Raw genomic sequence first — 22,864 nt, 5'->3', positions numbered from 1 at the left:
GTCCTTGTTCCCTCAAGAACATCCTCCCTTTCCAACACTACAATGTCTTCCTTAATCAGCACTGCCACCCCACCTCCCTTTTTTCCTTCCCTATCTTTTCTGAACACCTTGTACCCGTGAATATTAAGTGCCCAGTCCTCACCGTTTTAAAACCACGTTTCCGTTATTGCCACAACATCATATTTCCACATGGCTAATTGTGCTTGTAGCTCACCAACCTTATTCCCCACACTTTGTGTGTTTATGTACATGCATTCTAAACCCATTTTTGAATTTTTCGTAGTCTTTCTTAGTCTGCTCCTATCTAATATGGTATTATTACCGCCTCTAGTACTATCTTCTCTAGTACTATCCAACACACTCACTCTTTCATGCACCTTATTCCTCTTTTCTACTCCTATATGCTGGTGCCCATCCCCCTGCCAAGCTAGTTTAAACCCTCCCCAACAGCACTAACAAACCTCCCCGCAAGAATATTGGTCCCGGCTTGTACAGATCCCACTTTCCCCAGAAGCGGTCCCAATGCCTCAGGAATCTAAAGGCCTCCCTGCTGCACCATCTCTCCAGCCATACATTCATCTGTTCTATCCTCTTATTCCTGTACTCACTAGCGCGTGGCTCTGGGAGTAATCCAGAGATTACTACCTTTGAGGTATCTTCCTGCAGTCTACAACTTTCTTCTTCATTATCAACCACACGGCCGATTTTAGTATCATCTGCAAAACTTCTTAATCATACCCCCTACATTCAAGTCTAAATATACCACAAAAAGCAAAGGACCCAGTACTGAGCCCTGCGGAACCCACTGGAAACAGCCTTCCAGTCACAAAAACACCCATCGACCATTACCCTCTGCTTCCTGCCTCTGAGCCAATTTTGGATCCAACTTGCCTCTTTGCCTTGGATCCCATGGGCTTTCACTTTCGTGCCCAGTCTGCCATGTGGGACCTTGCCAAAATTCATATACACTACATCAAACCCTCATCGACCCTCCTTGTTACCTCCTCAAAATATTCAATCAAGTTTGTCAGACACGACCTTCCCTTAACAAATCCATGCTGACTGTCCCTGATTAATCCGTGTCTTTCTAAATGAAGATTTATCCTGCCCCGAGAACTTTTTCCAATAATTTTCCCACCACCGAGGTTAGGCTGACTGGCCTGTAATTACTCGGTCTATCCCTTTCTCCCTTTTTAAACAAGGGTACCACATTAGCTGTCCTCCAGACCTCTGGCACCACACCTGAAGCCAGAGTGGATTGAAAAATGATGGGAGTGTTTGATGGGGCAGTGTGGAGGGAGCCAGGGGGATCCTGGGGGAGCCCTAGGGAGGGCCCGGGGGGAGTCTCGGGGAGGGCCCGGGGGGAGCCTCGGGGAGGGCCCGGGGAAGCCTCGGGGAGGGCCCGGGGGGAGCCTCGGGGAGGGCCCGGAGGAGCCTCGGGGAGGGCCCGGGGGGAGCCTCGGGGAGGGCCCGGGGGGAGCCTCGGGGAGGGCCCGGGGAAGCCTCGGGGAGGGCCCGGGGGGAGCCTCGGGGAGGCCTCGGGGAGGGCCCGGGGGGATCCTCGGGGAGGGCCCGGAGGGAGCCTCGGGGAAGGCCCGGGGGGAGCCTCGGGGAGGGCCCGGGGGAGCCTCAGGGTGGGCCCAGGGGATCCTCGGGGAGGGCCCGGGCAGAGCGTCGTGGAGTGCCCGGGGGATGGGGGAGCCTCGGGGAGGGCCCGGGGGGAGTCTTGGGGAGGTCCCGGGGGATCCTCGGGGTGGGCCCGGGGGATGGGGGAGCCTCGGGGAGGGCCCGGGGGGATCCTCGGGGAGGGCCCGGGGGGAGTCTCGGGGAGGGCCCGGGGGGATTCTGGGGGAGGGCCCGGGGGGAGCCTCGGGGAGGGCCCGGGGGGATTCTGGGGGAGGGCCCGGGGGGAGCCTCGGGGAGGGCCCGGGGGGATTCTGGGGGAGGGCCCGGGGGGAGCCTCGGGGAGGGCCCGGGGGGATTCTGGGGGAGGGCCCGGGGGGATCCTTGGGGAGGGCCCGGGGGGAGCCTCGGAGAGGGCCCGGGGGGAGCCTCGGGGAGGGCCCGGGGGGATCCTTGGGGAGGGCCCGGGGGATCCTCGGGGAGGGCCCGGGGGAGCCTCGGAGAGGGCCCGGGGGGATCCTCGGGGAGGGCCCGGGGGGATCCTTGGGGAGGGCCCGGGGGAGCCTCAGAGAGGGCCCGGGGGGATCCTGGGGGAGGGCCCGGGGGGATCCTTGGGGAGGGCCCGGGGGAGCCTCGGAGAGGGCCCGGGGGGATCCTTGGGGAGGGCCCGGGGGATCTTCCTTCAGGAAACACTGAGAGGGGAGGAGATGAGATCGAGAGGAGTAAGGAAAGTTGAGAGGGCAGGAAGATGGCGAGAGAGATTGAAGATGAAGAGTAATGGGTGAGAGAGTGAGGACACGGTCTGGGAGCAGTATGCAAGTACTGTTGGGATGGGTTGGGGGTCGGGAGGGGAATCCCAGTCTGGGGAAGGAGGGAGGGAATCCCAGGGGCCTGAGGCTTCCTGGTGGAGGCTGGAAAACACTCCTGCTCCTCCTGGCCTTCAAACAAACAAAACAAGTTTAAATAACTTAGCTGTTGTGGGCTTCTTCAGCCCCCGCCTCCTCTTCCTGCTCGGTTGGCATGGCGACGAAGCCACAATGGCCTCCCCGCGCAAGCCTGGGGTGAAAATTACCGTCGGGCCCCGATGACGTAATCCGGAGCCCGAGCCGCAGATTGAAGAAGGAGCCACCGGTTCGGGGTGTCTGCCCCTCTCGCCTGCTAAGTGGGGAAAGGACGCTGTGGCCATTTGGGCGTGGAGAAAAAAACGGCCCTTCAGTGATCACAGTCCAGGGCACTGCCACATTCTGCCAACATAACCCGACAGCAGCACCGGCTCTGGTCGGTATGAGTTATGGGATCAAATGTATTTGGAACACACAAAGCACGTCAGAGTGCGCCTCAGCTGGTGTGAGAGAGCGGCGAAGGCCCACAGCACCAGGCACTGCAGCCAAGAGGAGTCAAGGGCAAACCATGAGGCGGTGATTGGTGTTGCTGAGCCTGGGTATGAAGAGCCCGCGGTGGGAGGGAGGGCCAAGTCTCTGAGGTGACTAAAGGTGAAACTATTACCTGGAGTCTCGCCATTCATCAGGAACCAGAAGTGCAGGCAAACTCCGGCATCCCGCGGCTCCTGGAGCAGTGAAACCAGGAGCACGGCCTGGCTTCTGGGAAGGACCCCCTCACTGGTATCGGCCAGCATGTAGTGTCCTATAAACAACAGAAACATACACCCCTGATCAGAGGCCTGAAAAAGCTCAAGTCTGCGAGAGCATAACCAGCTCACGTCTTCATGTGTGAAAGGACAGTGTGTGACCCACTGTCCCAGAGTGTGAAAGGACAGTGTGTGACCCACTGTCCCAGAGTGTGAAAGGACAGTGTGTGACCCACTGTCCCAGAGTGTGAAAGGACAGTGTGTGACCCACTGTCCCAGAGTGTGAAAGGACAGTGTGTGACCCACTGTCCCAGAGTGTGAAAGGACAGTGTGTGACCCACTGTCCCAGAGTGTGAAAGGACAGTGTGTGACCCACTGTCCCAGAGTGTGAAAGGACAGTGTGTGACCCACTGTCCCAGAGTGTGAAAGGTCAGTGTGAGACCCACTGTCCCAAAGTGTGCAAGGACAGTGTGTGACCCATTGTCCCAGAGTGTGAAAAGACAGTGTCTGAACCACTGTCCCAGAGTGTGAAAGGACAGTGTGTGACCCACTGTCCCAGAGTGTGAAAGGACAGTGTCTGAACCACTGTCCCAGAGTGTGAAAGGACAGTGTCTGAACAACTGTCACAGAGTGTGAAAGGACAGTGTGTGACCCACTGTCCCAGAGTGTGAAAGGACAGTGTGTGACCCACTGTCCCAGAGTGTGAAAGGACAGTGTGTGACCCACTGTCCCAGAGTGTGAAAGGACAGTGTGTGACCCACTGTCCCAGAGTGTGAAAGGACAGTGTGTGACCCACTGTCCCAGAGTGTGAAAGGTCAGTGTGAGACCCACTGTCCCAAAGTGTGCAAGGACAGTGTGTGACCCATTGTCCCAGAGTGTGAAAAGACAGTGTCTGAACCACTGTCCCAGAGTGTGAAAGGACAGTGTGTGACCCACTGTCCCAGAGTGTGAAAGGACAGTGTGTGACCCACAGTCCCAGAGTGTGAAAGGAAAGTGTGTGACCCACTGTCCCAGAGTGTGAAAGGACAGTGTGTGACTCACTGTCCCAGAGTGTGAAAGGACAGTGTCTGAACAACTGTCACAGAGTGTGAAAGGACAGTGTGTGACCCACTGTCCCAGAGTGAGAAAGGCCAGTGAGTGATCCACGGTCCCAGACTGTGAAAGGACAGTGTCTGACCCACTGTCCCAGAGTGTGAAAGGAGTGTGTGACCCACTGTCCCAGAGTGTGAAAGGACAGTGTGTGACCCACTGTCCCAGAGAGTGAAAGGACAGTGTCTGACCCACTGTCCCAGAGTGTGAAAGGACAGTGTGTGACCCACTGTCCCAGAGTGTGAAAGGACAGTGTCTGACCCACTGTCCCAGAGTGTGAAAGGACAGCGTGTGACCCACTGTCTCAATGTGTGAAAGGACAGTGTCTGACCCACTGTCCCAGAGTGTGAAAGGACAGTGTGTGACCCACTGTCCCAGAGTGTGAAAGGACAGTGTCTGACCCACTGTCCCAGACTGTGAATGGACAGTGTGTGACCCACTGTTCCAGAGTGTGAAAGGACAGTGTGTGAACCACTGTCACAGAGTGTGAAAGCACAATGTGTGACGCACTGTCCCAGAGTGTGAAAGGACAGTGTGTGACCCACTGTCCCAGAGTGTGAAAGGACAGTGTGTGAACCACTGTCACAGAGTGTGAAAGCACAATGTGTGACGCACTGTCCCAGAGTGTGAAAGGACAGTGTGTGACCCACTGTCCCAGAGTGTGAAAGGACAGTGTCTGAACCACTGTCCCAGAATGTGAAAGGACAGTGTCTGATCCACTGTCCCAGAGTGTGAAAGGACAGTGTCTGACCCACTGTCCCAGAGTGTGAAAGGACAGAGTCTGTCCCACTGTCCCAGAGTGTGAAAAGGACAATGTCTGACCCACTGTCCCAGAGTGAGAAAGGCCAGTGAGTGACCCACGGTCCCAGAGTGTGAAAGGACAGTGTATGACCCACTGTCCCAGAGTGTGAAAGGACAGTGTCTGACCCACTGTCCCAGAGTGAGAAAGGCCAGTGAGTGACCCACGGTCCCAGACTGTGAAAGGACAGTGTCTGACCCACTGTCCCAGAGTGTGAAAGGAGTGTGTGACCCACTGTCCCAGAGTGTGAAAGGACAGTGTGTGACCCACTGTCCCAGAGAGTGAAAGGACAGTGTCTGACCCACTGTCCCAGAGTGTGAAAGGACAGTGTGTGACCCACTGTCCCAGAGTGTGAAAGGACAGTGTCTGACCCACTGTCCCAGAGTGTGAAAGGACAGCGTGTGACCCACTGTCTCAATGTGTGAAAAGACAGTGTCTGACCCACTGTCCCAGAGTGTGAAAGGACAGTGTGTGACCCACTGTCCCAGAGTGTGAAAGGACAGTGTCTGACCCACTGTCCCAGACTGTGAATGGACAGTGTGTGACCCACTGTTCCAGAGTGTGAAAGGACAGTGTGTGACCCACTGTCCCAGAGTGTGAAAGGACAGTGTGTGACCCACTGTCCCAGAGTGTGAAAGGACAGTGTGTGAACCACTGTCACAGAGTGTGAAAGCACAATGTGTGACGCACTGTCCCAGAGTGTGAAAGGACAGTGTGTGACCCACTGTCCCAGAGTGTGAAAGGACAGTGTCTGAACCACTGTCCCAGAATGTGAAAGGACAGTGTCTGATCCACTGTCCCAGAGTGTGAAAGGACAGTGTCTGACCCACTGTCCCAGAGTGTGAAAGGACAGAGTCTGTCCCACTGTCCCAGAGTGTGAAAAGGACAATGTCTGACCCACTGTCCCAGAGTGAGAAAGGCCAGTGAGTGACCCACGGTCCCAGAGTGTGAAAGGACAGTGTATGACCCACTGTCCCAGAGTGTGAAAGGACAGTGTCTGACCCACTGTCCCAGAGTGTGAAAGGAGTGTGTGACCCACTGTCCCAGAGTGTGAAAGGACAGTGTGTGACCCACTGTCCCAGAGAGTGAAAGGAGAGTGTCTGACCCACTGTCCCAGAGTGTGAAAGGACAGTGTGTGATGCACTGTCCCAGAGTGTAAAAGGAAAGTGTGTGACCCACTGTCCCAGAATGTGAATGTACAGTGTGTGACCCACTGTCCCAGAGTGTGAAAGAACAGTGTCTGACGCACTGTCCCAGTGTGTGAATGGACAGTGTGTCACCCACTGTCCCAATGTGCGAAAGGACAGTGTCTGACCCACTGTCGCAGAGTGTGAAAGGACAGCGTGTGATCCACTGTCCCAGAGTGTTAAAGGACAGTGTGTGACCCACTGTCCCAGAGTGTGAAAGGACAGTGTGTGACCCACTCTCCCAGAGTGTGAAAGGACAGTGTGTGACCCACTGTCCCAGAGTGTGAAAGGACAGTGTGTGACCCACTGTCCCAGAGTGTGAAAGGACAGTGTGTGACCCACTGTTCCAGAGTGTGAAAGGACAGTATGTGACCCACTGTCCCAGAGTGTGAAAGGACAGTGTGTGACCCGCTGTCCCAGAGTGTGAAAGGACAGTGTGTGACCCACTGTCCCAGAGTGTGAAAGGACAGTGTGTGACCCGCTCTCCCAGAGTGTGAAAGGACAGTGTGTGACCCACTGTCCCAGAGTGTGAAAGGACAGTGTCTGAACCACTGTCCCAGAATGTGAAAGGACAGTGTCTGATCCACTGTCCCAGAGTGTGTAAGGACAGTGTCTGACCCACTGTCCCAGAGTGTGAAAGGACAGAGTCTGTCCCACTGTCCCAGAGTGTGAAAAGGGCAATGTCTGACCCACTGTCCCAGAGTGAGAAAGGACAGTGTGTGACCCACTGTCCCAGAGTGTAAAACGACAGTGTGTGACCCACTGTCCCAGACTGTGAATAGACAGTGTCTGACCCACTGTCCCAGAGTGTGAAAGGACAGTGTCTGACCCACTGTCCCAGAGTGTGAAAGGAGTGTGTGACCCACTGTCCCAGAGAGTGAAAGGACAGTGTGTGACCCACTGTCCCAGAGAGTGAAAGGACAGTGTGTGACCCACTGTCCCAGAGTGTGAAAGGACAGTGTCTGACCCACTGTCCCAGAGTGTGAAAGGACAGTGTGTGACGCATTGTCCCAGAGTGTAAAAGGAAAGTGTGTGACCCACTGTTCCAGTGTGTGAATGGAGAGTGTGTGACCCACTGTCCCAGAGTTTGAAAAGGACAGTGTCTGAGCCACTATCCCAGAGTGTGAAAGGACAGTCTATTACCCACTGTCCCAGAGTGTGAAAGGACAGTGTCTGAACCACTGTCCCAGAGTGTGAAAGGGCAGTGTCTGACCCACTGTCCCAGAGTGTGAAATGACAGTGTCTGACCCAATGTCCCAGAGTGTGAAAGGACAGTGTCTGACCCACTGTCCCAGAGTGTGAAAGGAGTGTGTGACCCACTGTCCCAGAGAGTGAAAGGACAGTGTGTGACCCACTGTCCCAGAGTTTGAAAAGGACAGTGTCTGACCCATTATCCCAGAGTGTGAAAGGACAGTGTGTTACCCACTGTCCCAGAGTGTGATAAGGACAGTGTCTGACCCACTGTCCCAGAGTGTGAAAGGACAGTGTCTGACCCACTGTCTCAGAGTGTGAAAGGACAGTGTGTTACCCACTGTCCCAGAGAGTGAAAGGACAGTGTGTGACCCACTGTCCCAGAGAGTGAAAGGACGGTGTCTGACCCACAGTCCCAGTGTCTAAATGGAAAGTGTGTGACCCACTGTACCAATCTGTGAAAGGAAAGTGTCTGACCCACTGTCCCAGAGTGTGAAAGGACAGCGTGTGATCCACTGTCCCAGAGTGTGAAAGGACAGTGTGTGAGCCACTGACCCAGAGTGTGAAAGGACAGAGTCTGTCCCACTGTCCCAGAGTGTGAAAAGAACAGTGTGTGACCCACTGCCCCAGAGTGTGAAAGGACAGTGTGTGACCCACTGTCCCAGAGTGTGAAAGGACAGTGTGTGACCCACTGTCCCAGAGTGTGAAAAGACAGTATGTGACCCACTGTCCCAGAGTGTGAAAGGACAGTGTGTGACCCACTGTCCCAGAGTGTGAAAGGACAGTGTCTGAACCACTGTCCCAGAGTGTGAAAGGGCAGTGTCTGACCCGCTGTCCCAGAGTGTGAAATGACAGTGTCTGACCCAATGTCCCAGAGGGCAAAAGGACAGTGTGTGACCCACTGTCCCAGAGTGTGAAAGGACAGTGTCTGACCCACTGTCCCAGAGTGTGAAAGGAGTGTGTGACCCACTGTCCCAGAGAGTGAAAGGACAGTGTGTGACCCACTGTCCCAGAGTGTGAAAAGACAGTATGTGACCCACTGTCCCAGAGTGTGAAAGGACAGTGTGTGACCCGCTGTCCCAGAGTGTGAAAGGACAGTGTGTGACCCACTGTCCCAGAGTGTGAAATGACAGTGTGTGACCCGCTGTCCCAGAGTGTGAAAGGACAGTGTGTGACCCACTGTCCCAGAGTGTGAGAGGACAGTGTGTGGCCCACTGTCCCAGAGTGTGAAAGGACAGTGTGTGACCCACTGTCCCAGAGTGTGAAAGGACAGTGTCGGAACCACTGTCAGAGTGTGAAAGGACAGTGTGTGATCCACTGTCCCAGAGTGTGAAAGGGCAGTGTTTGACCCACTGTCCCAGAGTGTGAAATGACAGTGTCTGACTCAATGTCCCAGAGGGCGAAAGGACAGTGTGTGACCCACTGTCCCAGAGTGTGAAAGGACAGTGTCTGTCCCACTGTCCCAGAGTGTGAAAAGGACAGTGTCTGACCCACTGTCCCAGAGTGAGAAAGGACAGTGTGTGACCCACTGTCCCAGAGTTTGAAAAGGACAGTGTCTGACCCACTATCCCAGAGTGTGAAAGGCCAGTGTGTTACCCACTGTCCCAGAGTGTGAAAGGACAGTGTTTGACCCACTGTGCCAGAGTGTGAAAGGACAGTTTCTGACCCACTGTCCCAGAGTGTGAAAGGAGTGTGTGACCCACTGTCCCAGAGAGTGAAAGGACAGTGTGCGACCCACTGTCCCAGAGTGTGAAAGGACAGTGTCTGACCCACTGTCCCAGGATGTGAAAGGTCAGTGTCTGATCCACTGTCCCAGAGTGTGAAAGGACAGCGTGTGATCCACTGTCCCAGAGTGTGAAAGGACAGTGTGTGACCCACAGTCCCAGAATGTGAAAGGACAGTGTCTGACCCACTGTCCCAGAGTGTGAAAGGAGAGTGTCTGTCCCACTGTCCCAGAGTGTGAAAAGGACAGTGTCTGCCCCACTGTCCCAGAGTGTGAAAGGACAGTGTCTGTCCCACTGTCCCAGAGTGTGAAAAGGACAGTGTCTGTCCCACTGTCCCAGAGTGTGAAAAGGACAGTGTCTGCCCCACTGTCCCAGAGTGTGAAAGGACAGTGTCTGACCCACTGTCGCAGTGTGAAAGGACAGCGTGTGATCCACTGTCCCAGAGTGTGAAAGGACAGTGTGTGGCCCACTGTCCCAGAGTGTGAAAGGAGTGTGTGACCCACTGTCCAGAGAGTGAAAGGACAGTGTGTGACCCACTGTCCCAGACTGTGAAAGGACAGTGTCTGACCTACTGTCCCATTGTCTAAATGGACAGTTTGTGATCCACTGTCCCAGAGTGTGAAAGGGCAGTGTCTGAACCACTGTCCAAGAGTGTGAAGTGACAGTGTCTGACTCAATGTCCCAGAGGGCGAAAGGACAGTGTGTGACCCACTGTCCCAGAGTGTGAAAGGACAGTGTCTGTCCCACTGTCCCAGAGTGTGAAAGGACAGTGTGTGACCCACTGTCCCAGAGTGTGAAAGAACAGTGTCTGACGCACTGTCCCAGTGTGTGAATGGACAGTGTGTGACCCACTGTCCCAATGTGTGAAAGGACAGTGTCTGACCCACTGTCGCAGAGTGTGAAAGGACAGCGTGTGATCCACTGTCCCAGAGTGTGAAAGGACAGTGTGTGGCCCACTGTCCCAGAGTGTGAAAGGAGTGTGTGACCCACTGTCCCAGAGAGTGAAAGGACAGTGTGTGACCCACTGTCCCAGAGAGTGAAAGGACAGTGGGTGACCCACTGTCCCAGAGTGTGAAAGGACAGTGTCTGACCCACTGTCCCAGGATGTGAAAGGACAGTGTCTGACCCACTGGCCCAGGGTGTGAAAGGACAGCGTGTGATCCACTGTCCCAGAGTATGAAAGGACAGTGTGTGACCCACTGTCCCAGAATGTGAAAGGACAGTGTCTGACGCACTGTCCCAGTGTGTGAATGGACAGTGTGTCACCCACTGTCCCAATGTGTGAAAGGACAGTGTGTGACCCACTGTCCCAGAGTGTGAAAGGACAGTGTGTGACCCACTGTCCCAGAGTGTGAAAGGACAGTATGTGACCCACGGTCCCAGAGTGTGAAAGGACAGTGTGTGACCAGCTGTCCCAGAGTGTGAAAGGACAGTGTGTGACCCACTGTCCCAGAGTGTGAAAGGACAGTATGTGACCCACGGTCCCAGAGTGTGAAAGGACAGAGTCTGTCCCACTGTCCCAGAGTGTGAAAAGAACAGTGTGTGACCCACTGCCCCAGAGTGTGAAAGGACAGTGTGTGACCCACTGTCCCAGAGTGTGAAAGGACAGTGTGTGACCCACTGTCCCAGAGTGTGAAAAGACAGTATGTGACCCACTGTCCCAGAGTGTGAAAGGACAGTGTGTGACCCACTGTCCCAGAGTGTGAAAGGACAGTGTCTGAACCACTGTCCCAGAGTGTGAAAGGGCAGTGTCTGACCCGCTGTCCCAGAGTGTGAAATGACAGTGTCTGACCCAATGTCCCAGAGGGCAAAAGGACAGTGTGTGACCCACTGTCCCAGAGTGTGAAAGGACAGTGTCTGACCCACTGTCCCAGAGTGTGAAAGGAGTGTGTGACCCACTGTCCCAGAGAGTGAAAGGACAGTGTGTGCCCCACTGTCCCAGAGTTTGAAAAGGACAGTGTCTGACCCACTATCCCAGAGTGTGAAAGGACAGTGTGTTACCCACTGTCCCAGAGTGTGAAAGGACAGTGTCTGACCCACGGTCCCAGAGTGTGAAAGGACAGTGTCTGACCCACTGTCCCAGAGAGTGAAAGGACAGTGTGTGACCCACTGTCCCAGAGAGTGAAAGGACGGTGTCTGACCCACTGTCCCAGTGTCTAAATGGAAAGTGTGTGTCCCACTGTCCCAATCTGTGAAAGGACAGTGTCTGACCCACTGTCCCAGAGTGTGAAAGGACAGCGTGTGATCCACTGACCCAGAGTGTGAAAGGACAGTGTGTGAGCCACTGACCCAGAGTGTGAAAGGACAGAGTCTGTCCCACTGTCCCAGAGTGTGAAAAGAACAGTGTGTGACCCACTGCCCCAGAGTGTGAAAGGACAGTGTGTGACCCACTGTCCCAGAGTGTGAAAGGACAGTGTGTGACCCACTGTCCCAGAGTGTGAAAAGACAGTATGTGACCCACTGTCCCAGAGTGTGAAAGGACAGTGTGTGACCCGCTGTCCCAGAGTGTGAAAGGACAGTGTGTGACCCACTGTCCCAGAGTGTGAAATGACAGTGTGTGACCCGCTGTCCCAGAGTGTGAAAGGACAGTGTGTGACCCACTGTCCCAGAGTGTGAGAGGACAGTGTGTGGCCCACTGTCCCAGAGTGTGAAAAGGACAGTGTCTGACCCACTGTCCCAGAGTGAGAAAGGACAGTGTGTGACCCACTGTCCCAGAGTTTGAAAAGGACAGTGTCTGACCCACTATCCCAGAGTGTGAAAGGCCAGTGTGTTACCCACTGTCCCAGAGTGTGAAAGGACAGTGTTTGACCCACTGTGCCAGAGTGTGAAAGGACAGTTTCTGACCCACTGTCCCAGAGTGTGAAAGGAGTGTGTGACCCACTGTCCCAGAGAGTGAAAGGACAGTGTGCGACCCACTGTCCCAGAGAGTGAAAGGACAGTGTGTGACCCACTGTCCCAGAGTGTGAAAGGACAGTGTCTGACCCACTGTCCCAGGATGTGTAAGGACAGTGTCTGATCCACTGTCCCAGAGTGTGAAAGGACAGCGTGTGATCCACTGTCCCAGAGTGTGAAAGGACAGTGTGTGACCCACAGTCCCAGAATGTGAAAGGACAGTGTCTGACCCACTGTCCCAGAGTGTGAAAGGAGAGTGCGTGAGCCACTGTGCCACAGTGTGAAAGGACAGTATGTGACCCACGGTCCCAGAGTGTGAAAGGACAGAGTCTGTCCCACTGTCCCAGGATGTGTAAGGACAGTGTCTGATCCACTGTCCCAGAGTGTGAAAGGACAGCGTGTGATCCACTGTCCCAGAGTGTGAAAGGACAGTATGTGACCCACGGTCCCAGAGTGTGAAAGGACAGTGTGTGACCAGCTGTCCCAGAGTGTGAAAGGACAGTGTGTGACCCACTGTCCCAGAGTGTGAAAGGACAGTATGTGACCCACGGTCCCAGAGTGTGAAAGGACAGAGTCTGTCCCACTGTCCCAGGATGTGTAAGGACAGTGTGTGACCCACTGTCCCAGAGTGTGAAAGGACAGTGTCTGACCCACTGTCCCAGGATGTGTAAGGACAGTGTCTGATCCACTGTCCCAGAGTGTGAAAGGACAGCGTGTGATCCACTGTCCCAGAGTGTGAAAGGACAGTATGTGACCCACGGTCCCAGAGTGTGAAAGGACAGTGTGTGACCAGCTGTCCCAGAGTGTGAAAGGACAGTGTGTGACCCACTGTCCCAGAGTGTGAAAGGACAGTATGTGACCCACGGTCCCAGAGTGTGAAAGGACAGAGTCTGTCCCACTGTCCCAGAGTGTGAAAAGAACAGTGTGTGACCCACTGCCCCAGAGTGTGAAAGGACAGTGTGTGACCCACTGTCCCAGAGTGTGAAAGGACAGTGTGTGACCCACTGTCCCAGAGTGTGAAAAGACAGTATGTGACCCACTGTCCCAGAGTGTGAAAGGACAGTGTGTGACCCACTGTCCCAGAGTGTGAAAGGACAGTGTCTGAACCACTGTCCCAGAGTGTGAAAGGGCAGTGTCTGACCCGCTGTCCCAGAGTGTGAAATGACAGTGTCTGACCCAATGTCCCAGAGGGCAAAAGGACAGTGTGTGACCCACTGTCCCAGAGTGTGAAAGGACAGTGTCTGACCCACTGTCCCAGAGTGTGAAAGGAGTGTGTGACCCACTGTCCCAGAGAGTGAAAGGACAGTGTGTGCCCCACTGTCCCAGAGTTTGAAAAGGACAGTGTCTGACCCACTATCCCAGAGTGTGAAAGGACAGTGTGTTACCCACTGTCCCAGAGTGTGAAAGGACAGTGTCTGACCCACGGTCCCAGAGTGTGAAAGGACAGTGTCTGACCCACTGTCCCAGAGAGTGAAAGGACAGTGTGTGACCCACTGTCCCAGAGAGTGAAAGGACGGTGTCTGACCCACTGTCCCAGTGTCTAAATGGAAAGTGTGTGTCCCACTGTCCCAATCTGTGAAAGGACAGTGTCTGACCCACTGTCCCAGAGTGTGAAAGGACAGCGTGTGATCCACTGACCCAGAGTGTGAAAGGACAGTGTGTGAGCCACTGACCCAGAGTGTGAAAGGACAGAGTCTGTCCCACTGTCCCAGAGTGTGAAAAGAACAGTGTGTGACCCACTGCCCCAGAGTGTGAAAGGACAGTGTGTGACCCACTGTCCCAGAGTGTGAAAGGACAGTGTGTGACCCACTGTCCCAGAGTGTGAAAAGACAGTATGTGACCCACTGTCCCAGAGTGTGAAAGGACAGTGTGTGACCCGCTGTCCCAGAGTGTGAAAGGACAGTGTGTGACCCACTGTCCCAGAGTGTGAAATGACAGTGTGTGACCCGCTGTCCCAGAGTGTGAAAGGACAGTGTGTGACCCACTGTCCCAGAGTGTGAGAGGACAGTGTGTGGCCCACTGTCCCAGAGTGTGAAAAGGACAGTGTCTGACCCACTGTCCCAGAGTGAGAAAGGACAGTGTGTGACCCACTGTCCCAGAGTTTGAAAAGGACAGTGTCTGACCCACTATCCCAGAGTGTGAAAGGCCAGTGTGTTACCCACTGTCCCAGAGTGTGAAAGGACAGTGTTTGACCCACTGTGCCAGAGTGTGAAAGGACAGTTTCTGACCCACTGTCCCAGAGTGTGAAAGGAGTGTGTGACCCACTGTCCCAGAGAGTGAAAGGACAGTGTGCGACCCACTGTCCCAGAGAGTGAAAGGACAGTGTGTGACCCACTGTCCCAGAGTGTGAAAGGACAGTGTCTGACCCACTGTCCCAGGATGTGTAAGGACAGTGTCTGATCCACTGTCCCAGAGTGTGAAAGGACAGCGTGTGATCCACTGTCCCAGAGTGTGAAAGGACAGTGTGTGACCCACAGTCCCAGAATGTGAAAGGACAGTGTCTGACCCACTGTCCCAGAGTGTGAAAGGAGAGTGCGTGAGCCACTGTGCCACAGTGTGAAAGGACAGAGTCTGTCCCACTGTCCCAGAGTGTGAAAAGGACAGTGTCTGTCCCACTGTCCCAGAGTGTGAAAAGGACAGTGTCTGCCCCACTGTCCCAGAGTGTGAAAGGACAGTGTGTGACCCACTGTCCCAGAGTGTGAAAGAACAGTGTCTGACACACTGTCCCAATGTGTGAAAGGAGTGTGTGACCCACTGTCCCAGAGAGTGAAAGGACAGTGTGTGACCCACTGTCCCAGAGTGTGAAAGGACAGTGTCTGACCCACTGTCCCAGAGTGTGAAAGGACAGTGTCTGCCCCACTGTCCCAGAGTGTGAAAGGACAGTGTCTGCCCCACTGTCCCAGAGTGTGAAAGGACAGTGTCTGCCCACTGTCCCAGAGTGTGAAAGGACAGTGTCTGCCCCACTGTCCCAGAGTGTGAAAGGACAGTGTCTGACCCACTGTCGCAGTGTGAAAGGACAGCGTGTGATCCACTGTCCCAGAGTGTGAAAGGACAGTGTGTGGCCCACTGTCCCAGAGTGTGAAAGGAGTGTGTGACCCACTGTCCAGAGAGTGAAAGGACAGTGTGTGACCCACTGTCCCAGAGTGTGAAAGGACAGTGTCTGACCTACTGTCCCATTGTCTAAATGGACAGTTTGTGATCCACTGTCCCAGAGTGTGAAAGGGCAGTGTCTGAACCACTGTCCAAGAGTGTGAAGTGACAGTGTCTGACTCAATGTCCCAGAGGGCGAAAGGACAGTGTGTGACCCACTGTCCCAGAGTGTGAAAGGACAGTGTCTGTCCCACTGTCCCAGAGTGTGAAAGGACAGTGTGTGACCCACTGTCCCAGAGTGTGAAAGAACAGTGTCTGACGCACTGTCCCAGTGTGTGAATGGACAGTGTGTGACCCACTGTCCCAATGTGTGAAAGGACAGTGTCTGACCCACTGTCGCAGAGTGTGAAAGGACAGCGTGTGATCCACTGTCCCAGAGTGTGAAAGGACAGTGTGTGGCCCACTGTCCCAGAGTGTGAAAGGAGTGTGTGACCCACTGTCCCAGAGAGTGAAAGGACAGTGTGTGACCCACTGTCCCAGAGAGTGAAAGGACAGTGGGTGACCCACTGTCCCAGAGTGTGAAAGGACAGTGTCTGACCCACTGTCCCAGGATGTGAAAGGACAGTGTCTGACCCACTGGCCCAGGGTGTGAAAGGACAGCGTGTGATCCACTGTCCCAGAGTATGAAAGGACAGTGTGTGACCCACTGTCCCAGAATGTGAAAGGACAGTGTCTGACGCACTGTCCCAGTGTGTGAATGGACAGTGTGTCACCCACTGTCCCAATGTGTGAAAGGACAGTGTGTGACCCACTGTCCCAGAGTGTGAAAGGACAGTGTGTGACCCACTGTCCCAGAGTGTGAAAGGACAGTATGTGACCCACGGTCCCAGGGTGTGAAAGGACAGTGTGTGACCAGCTGTCCCAGAGTGTGAAAGGACAGTGTGTGACCCACTGTCCCAGAGTGTGAAAGGACAGTGTGTGACCCGCTGTCCCAGAGTGTGAAAGGACAGTGTGTGACCCACTGTCCCAGAGTGTGAAAGGACAGTGTCTGAACCACTGTCCCAGAATGTGAAAGGACAGTGTCTGATCCACTGTCCCAGAGTGTGAAAGGACAGTGTCTGACCCACTGTCCCAGAGTGTGAAAGGACAGAGTCTGTCCCACTGTCCCAGAGTGTGAAAAGGGCAATGTCTGACCCACTGTCCCAGAGTGAGAAAGGACAGTGTGTGACCCACTGTCCCAGAGTGTAAAACGACAGTGTGTGACCCACTGTCCCAGACTGTGAATAGACAGTGTCTGACCCACTGTCCCAGAGTGTGAAAGGACAGTGTCTGACCCACTGTCCCAGAGTGTGAAAGGAGTGTGTGACCCACTGTCCCAGAGAGTGAAAGGGCAGTGTGTGACCCACTGTCCCAGAGAGTGAAAGGACAGTGTGTGACCCACTGTCCCAGAGTGTGAAAGGACAGTGTCTGACCCACTGTCCCAGAGTGTGAAAGGACAGTGTGTGACGCACTGTCCCAGAGTGTAAAAGGAAAGTGTGTGACCCACTGTCCCAGTGTGTGAATGGAGAGTGTAAGACCCACTCTCCCAGAGTTTGAAAAGGACAGTGTCTGACCCACTATCCCAGAGTGTGAAAGGACAGTGTATTACCCACTGTCCCAGAGTGTGAAAGGACAGTGCCTGAACCACTGTCACAGAGTGTGAAAGGGCAGTGTCTGACCCACTGTCCCAGAGTGTGAAATGACAGTGTCTGACCCAATGTCCCAGAGGGCGAAAGGACAGTGTGTGACCCACTGTCCCAGAGTGTGAAAGGACAGTGTCTGACCCACTGTCCCAGAGTGTGAAAGGACAGTGTGTTACCCACTGTCCCAGAGTGTGAAAGGACAGTGTCTGACCCACTGTCCCAGAGTGTGAAAGGACAGTGTCTGACCCACTGTCTCAGAGTGTGAAAGGAGTGTGTGACCCACTGTCCCAGAGAGTGAAAGGACAGTGTCTGACCCACTGTCCCAAAGTGTGAAAGGACAGTGTGTGACCCGCTGTCCCAGAGTGTGAAAGGACAGTGTGTGACCCACTGACCCAGAGTGTGAAAGGACAGAGTCTGTCCCACTGTCCCAGAGTGTGAAAAGAACAGTGTGTGACCCACTGCCCCAGAGTGTGAAAGGACAGTGTGTGACCCACTGTCCCAGAGTGTGAAAGGACAGTGTGTGACCCACTGTCCCAGAGTGTGAAAAGACAGTATGTGACCCACTGTCCCAGAGTGTGAAAGGACAGTGTGTGACCCGCTGTCCCAGAGTGTGAAAGGACAGTGTGTGACCCACTGTCCCAGAGTGTGAAAGGACAGTGTGTGACCCGCTGTCCCAGAGTGTGAAAGGACAGTGTGTGACCCACTGTCCCAGAGTGTGAGAGGACAGTGTGTGACCCACTGTCCCAGAGTGTGAAAGGAGTGTGAGACCCACTGTCCCAGAGAGTGAAAGGACAGTGTGTGACCCACTGCCCCAGAGTGTGAAAGGACAGTGTGTGACCCACTGTCCCAGAGTGTGAAAGGACAGTGTGTGACCCACTGTCCCAGAGTGTGAAAAGACAGTATGTGACCCACTGTCCCAGAGTGTGAAAGGACAGTGTGTGACCCGCTGTCCCAGAGTGTGAAAGGACAGTGTGTGACCCACTGTCCCAGAGTGTGAAATGACAGTGTGTGACCCGCTGTCCCAGAGTGTGAAAGGACAGTGTGTGACCCACTGTCCCAGAGTGTGAGAGGACAGTGTGTGGCCCACTGTCCCAGAGTGTGAAAAGGACAGTGTCTGACCCACTGTCCCAGAGTGAGAAAGGACAGTGTGTGACCCACTGTCCCAGAGTTTGAAAAGGACAGTGTCTGACCCACTATCCCAGAGTGTGAAAGGCCAGTGTGTTACCCACTGTCCCAGAGTGTGAAAGGACAGTGTTTGACCCACTGTGCCAGAGTGTGAAAGGACAGTTTCTGACCCACTGTCCCAGAGTGTGAAAGGAGTGTGTGACCCACTGTCCCAGAGAGTGAAAGGACAGTGTGCGACCCACTGTCCCAGAGAGTGAAAGGACAGTGTGTGACCCACTGTCCCAGAGTGTGAAAGGACAGTGTCTGACCCACTGTCCCAGGATGTGTAAGGACAGTGTCTGATCCACTGTCCCAGAGTGTGAAAGGACAGCGTGTGATCCACTGTCCCAGAGTGTGAAAGGACAGTGTGTGACCCACAGTCCCAGAATGTGAAAGGACAGTGTCTGACCCACTGTCCCAGAGTGTGAAAGGAGAGTGCGTGAGCCACTGTGCCACAGTGTGAAAGGACAGAGTCTGTCCCACTGTCCCAGAGTGTGAAAAGGACAGTGTCTGTCCCACTGTCCCAGAGTGTGAAAAGGACAGTGTCTGCCCCACTGTCCCAGAGTGTGAAAGGACAGTGTGTGACCCACTGTCCCAGAGTGTGAAAGAACAGTGTCTGACACACTGTCCCAATGTGTGAAAGGAGTGTGTGACCCACTGTCCCAGAGAGTGAAAGGACAGTGTGTGACCCACTGTCCCAGAGTGTGAAAGGACAGTGTCTGACCCACTGTCCCAGAGTGTGAAAGGACAGTGTCTGCCCCACTGTCCCAGAGTGTGAAAGGACAGTGTCTGCCCCACTGTCCCAGAGTGTGAAAGGACAGTGTCTGCCCACTGTCCCAGAGTGTGAAAGGACAGTGTCTGCCCCACTGTCCCAGAGTGTGAAAGGACAGTGTCTGACCCACTGTCGCAGTGTGAAAGGACAGCGTGTGATCCACTGTCCCAGAGTGTGAAAGGACAGTGTGTGGCCCACTGTCCCAGAGTGTGAAAGGAGTGTGTGACCCACTGTCCAGAGAGTGAAAGGACAGTGTGTGACCCACTGTCCCAGAGTGTGAAAGGACAGTGTCTGACCTACTGTCCCATTGTCTAAATGGACAGTTTGTGATCCACTGTCCCAGAGTGTGAAAGGGCAGTGTCTGAACCACTGTCCAAGAGTGTGAAGTGACAGTGTCTGACTCAATGTCCCAGAGGGCGAAAGGACAGTGTGTGACCCACTGTCCCAGAGTGTGAAAGGACAGTGTCTGTCCCACTGTCCCAGAGTGTGAAAGGACAGTGTGTGACCCACTGTCCCAGAGTGTGAAAGAACAGTGTCTGACGCACTGTCCCAGTGTGTGAATGGACAGTGTGTGACCCACTGTCCCAATGTGTGAAAGGACAGTGTCTGACCCACTGTCGCAGAGTGTGAAAGGACAGCGTGTGATCCACTGTCCCAGAGTGTGAAAGGACAGTGTGTGGCCCACTGTCCCAGAGTGTGAAAGGAGTGTGTGACCCACTGTCCCAGAGAGTGAAAGGACAGTGTGTGACCCACTGTCCCAGAGAGTGAAAGGACAGTGGGTGACCCACTGTCCCAGAGTGTGAAAGGACAGTGTCTGACCCACTGTCCCAGGATGTGAAAGGACAGTGTCTGACCCACTGGCCCAGGGTGTGAAAGGACAGCGTGTGATCCACTGTCCCAGAGTATGAAAGGACAGTGTGTGACCCACTGTCCCAGAATGTGAAAGGACAGTGTCTGACGCACTGTCCCAGTGTGTGAATGGACAGTGTGTCACCCACTGTCCCAATGTGTGAAAGGACAGTGTGTGACCCACTGTCCCAGAGTGTGAAAGGACAGTGTGTGACCCACTGTCCCAGAGTGTGAAAGGACAGTATGTGACCCACGGTCCCAGGGTGTGAAAGGACAGTGTGTGACCAGCTGTCCCAGAGTGTGAAAGGACAGTGTGTGACCCACTGTCCCAGAGTGTGAAAGGACAGTGTGTGACCCGCTGTCCCAGAGTGTGAAAGGACAGTGTGTGACCCACTGTCCCAGAGTGTGAAAGGACAGTGTCTGAACCACTGTCCCAGAATGTGAAAGGACAGTGTCTGATCCACTGTCCCAGAGTGTGAAAGGACAGTGTCTGACCCACTGTCCCAGAGTGTGAAAGGACAGAGTCTGTCCCACTGTCCCAGAGTGTGAAAAGGGCAATGTCTGACCCACTGTCCCAGAGTGAGAAAGGACAGTGTGTGACCCACTGTCCCAGAGTGTAAAACGACAGTGTGTGACCCACTGTCCCAGACTGTGAATAGACAGTGTCTGACCCACTGTCCCAGAGTGTGAAAGGACAGTGTCTGACCCACTGTCCCAGAGTGTGAAAGGAGTGTGTGACCCACTGTCCCAGAGAGTGAAAGGGCAGTGTGTGACCCACTGTCCCAGAGAGTGAAAGGACAGTGTGTGACCCACTGTCCCAGAGTGTGAAAGGACAGTGTCTGACCCACTGTCCCAGAGTGTGAAAGGACAGTGTGTGACGCACTGTCCCAGAGTGTAAAAGGAAAGTGTGTGACCCACTGTCCCAGTGTGTGAATGGAGAGTGTAAGACCCACTGTCCCAGAGTTTGAAAAGGACAGTGTCTGACCCACTATCCCAGAGTGTGAAAGGACAGTGTATTACCCACTGTCCCAGAGTGTGAAAGGACAGTGCCTGAACCACTGTCCCAGAGTGTGAAAGGGCAGTGTCTGACCCAATGTCCCAGAGGGCGAAAGGACAGTGTGTGACCCACTGTCCCAGAGTGTGAAAGGACAGTGTCTGACCCACTGTCCCAGAGTGTGAAAGGACAGTGTGTTACCCACTGTCCCAGAGTGTGAAAGGACAGTGTCTGACCCACTGTCCCAGAGTGTGAAAGGACAGTGTCTGACCCACTGTCTCAGAGTGTGAAAGGAGTGTGTGACCCACTGTCCCAGAGAGTGAAAGGACAGTGTCTGACCCACTGTCCCAAAGTGTGAAAGGACAGTGTGTGACCCGCTGTCCCAGAGTGTGAAAGGACAGTGTGTGACCCACTGACCCAGAGTGTGAAAGGACAGAGTCTGTCCCACTGTCCCAGAGTGTGAAAAGAACAGTGTGTGACCCACTGCCCCAGAGTGTGAAAGGACAGTGTGTGACCCACTGTCCCAGAGTGTGAAAGGACAGTGTGTGACCCACTGTCCCAGAGTGTGAAAAGACAGTATGTGACCCACTGTCCCAGAGTGTGAAAGGACAGTGTGTGACCCGCTGTCCCAGAGTGTGAAAGGACAGTGTGTGACCCACTGTCCCAGAGTGTGAAAGGACAGTGTGTGACCCGCTGTCCCAGAGTGTGAAAGGACAGTGTGTGACCCACTGTCCCAGAGTGTGAGAGGACAGTGTGTGACCCACTGTCCCAGAGTGTGAAAGGAGTGTGAGACCCACTGTCCCAGAGAGTGAAAGGACAGTGTGTGACCCACTGTCCCAGAGAGTGAAAGGACAGTGTGTGACCCACTGTCCCAGAGTGTGAAAGGACAGTGTCTGACCCACTGTACCAGGATGTGAAAGGAAAGTGTCTGACCCACTGTCCCAGAGTGTGAAAGGACAGCGTGTGATCCACTGTCCCAGAGTATGAAAGGACAGTGTGTGACCCACTGTCCCAGAATGTGAAAGGACAGTGTCTGACCCACTGTCCCAGAGTGTGAAAGGACAGTGTGTGAGCCACTGACCCAGAGTGTGAAAGGACAGAGTCTGTCCCACTGTCCCAGAGTGTGAAAAGGACAGTGTCTGCCCCACTGTCCCAGAGTGTGAAAGGACAGTGTGTGACCCACTGTCCCAGAGTGTGAATGTACAGTGTGTGACCCACTGTCCCAGAGTGTGAAAGAACAGTGTCTGACGCACTGTCCCAGTGTGTGAATGGACAGTGTGTCACCCACTGTCCCAATGTGTGAAAGGACAGTGTCTGACCCACTGTCCCAGAGTGTGAAAGGACAGCGTGTGATCCACTGTCCCAGAGTGTGAAAGGACAGTGTGTGAGCCACTGACCCAGAGTGTGAAAGGACAGAGTCTGTCCCACTGTCCCAGAGTGTGAAAAGAACAGTGTGTGACCCACTGCCCCAGAGTGTGAAAGGACAGTGTGTGACCCACTGTCCCAGAGTGTGAAAGGACAGTGTGTGACCCACTGTCCCAGAGTGTGAAAAGACAGTATGTGACCCACTGTCCCAGAGTGTGAAAGGACAGTGTGTGACCCACTGTCCCAGAGTGTGAAAGGACAGTGTGTGACCCACTGTCCCAGAGTGTGAAAGGACAGTGTGTGACCCGCTGTCCCAGAGTGTGAAAGGACAGTGTGTGACCCACTGTCCCAGAGTGTGAGAGGACAGTGTGTGACCCACTGTCCCAGAGTGTGAAAGGAGTGTGAGACCCACTGTCCCAGAGAGTGAAAGGACAGTGTGTGACCCACTGTCCCAGAGAGTGAAAGGACAGTGTGTGACCCACTGTCCCAGAGTGTGAAAGGACAGTGTCTGACCCACTGTCCCAGGATGTGAAAGGAAAGTGTCTGACCCACTGTCCCAGAGTGTGAAAGGACAGCGTGTGATCCACTGTCCCAGAGTATGAAAGGACAGTGTGTGACCCACTGTCCCAGAATGTGAAAGGACAGTGTCTGACCCACTGTCCCAGAGTGTGAAAGGACAGTGTGTGAGCCACTGACCCAGAGTGTGAAAGGACAGAGTCTGTCCCACTGTCCCAGAGTGTGAAAAGGACAGTGTCTGCCCCACTGTCCCAGAGTGTGAAAGGACAGTGTGTGACCCACTGTCCCAGAGTGTGAATGTACAGTGTGTGACCCACTGTCCCAGAGTGTGAAAGAACA

General features: G+C 54.4%; 1 protein-coding gene across 1 annotated transcript in view; it reads right to left on the bottom strand.

The window, feature by feature from the left end:
- mamdc4 (MAM domain containing 4) overlaps nt 1-22,864 on the bottom strand; it is a 365,757-nt gene that overhangs the window by 109,116 nt on the left and 233,777 nt on the right. Inside the window, exon 6 of the mRNA XM_085965967.1 lies at nt 3,130-3,267. Within this exon, the coding sequence (XP_085822093.1) occupies nt 3,130-3,267 (138 nt within the window). The remainder of the gene's footprint in view (nt 1-3,129; nt 3,268-22,864) is intronic.

This window comes from Somniosus microcephalus, chromosome 23 (assembly GCF_052327205.1).
Source record: "Somniosus microcephalus isolate GS21.2 chromosome 23, FLI_Smic_1.0, whole genome shotgun sequence".
Taxonomy (NCBI): domain Eukaryota; kingdom Metazoa; phylum Chordata; class Chondrichthyes; order Squaliformes; family Somniosidae; genus Somniosus; species Somniosus microcephalus.
The sequence above is the reverse complement of the archived record's forward strand: the minus strand, read 5'-3'. Positions and strand labels throughout refer to the sequence as shown.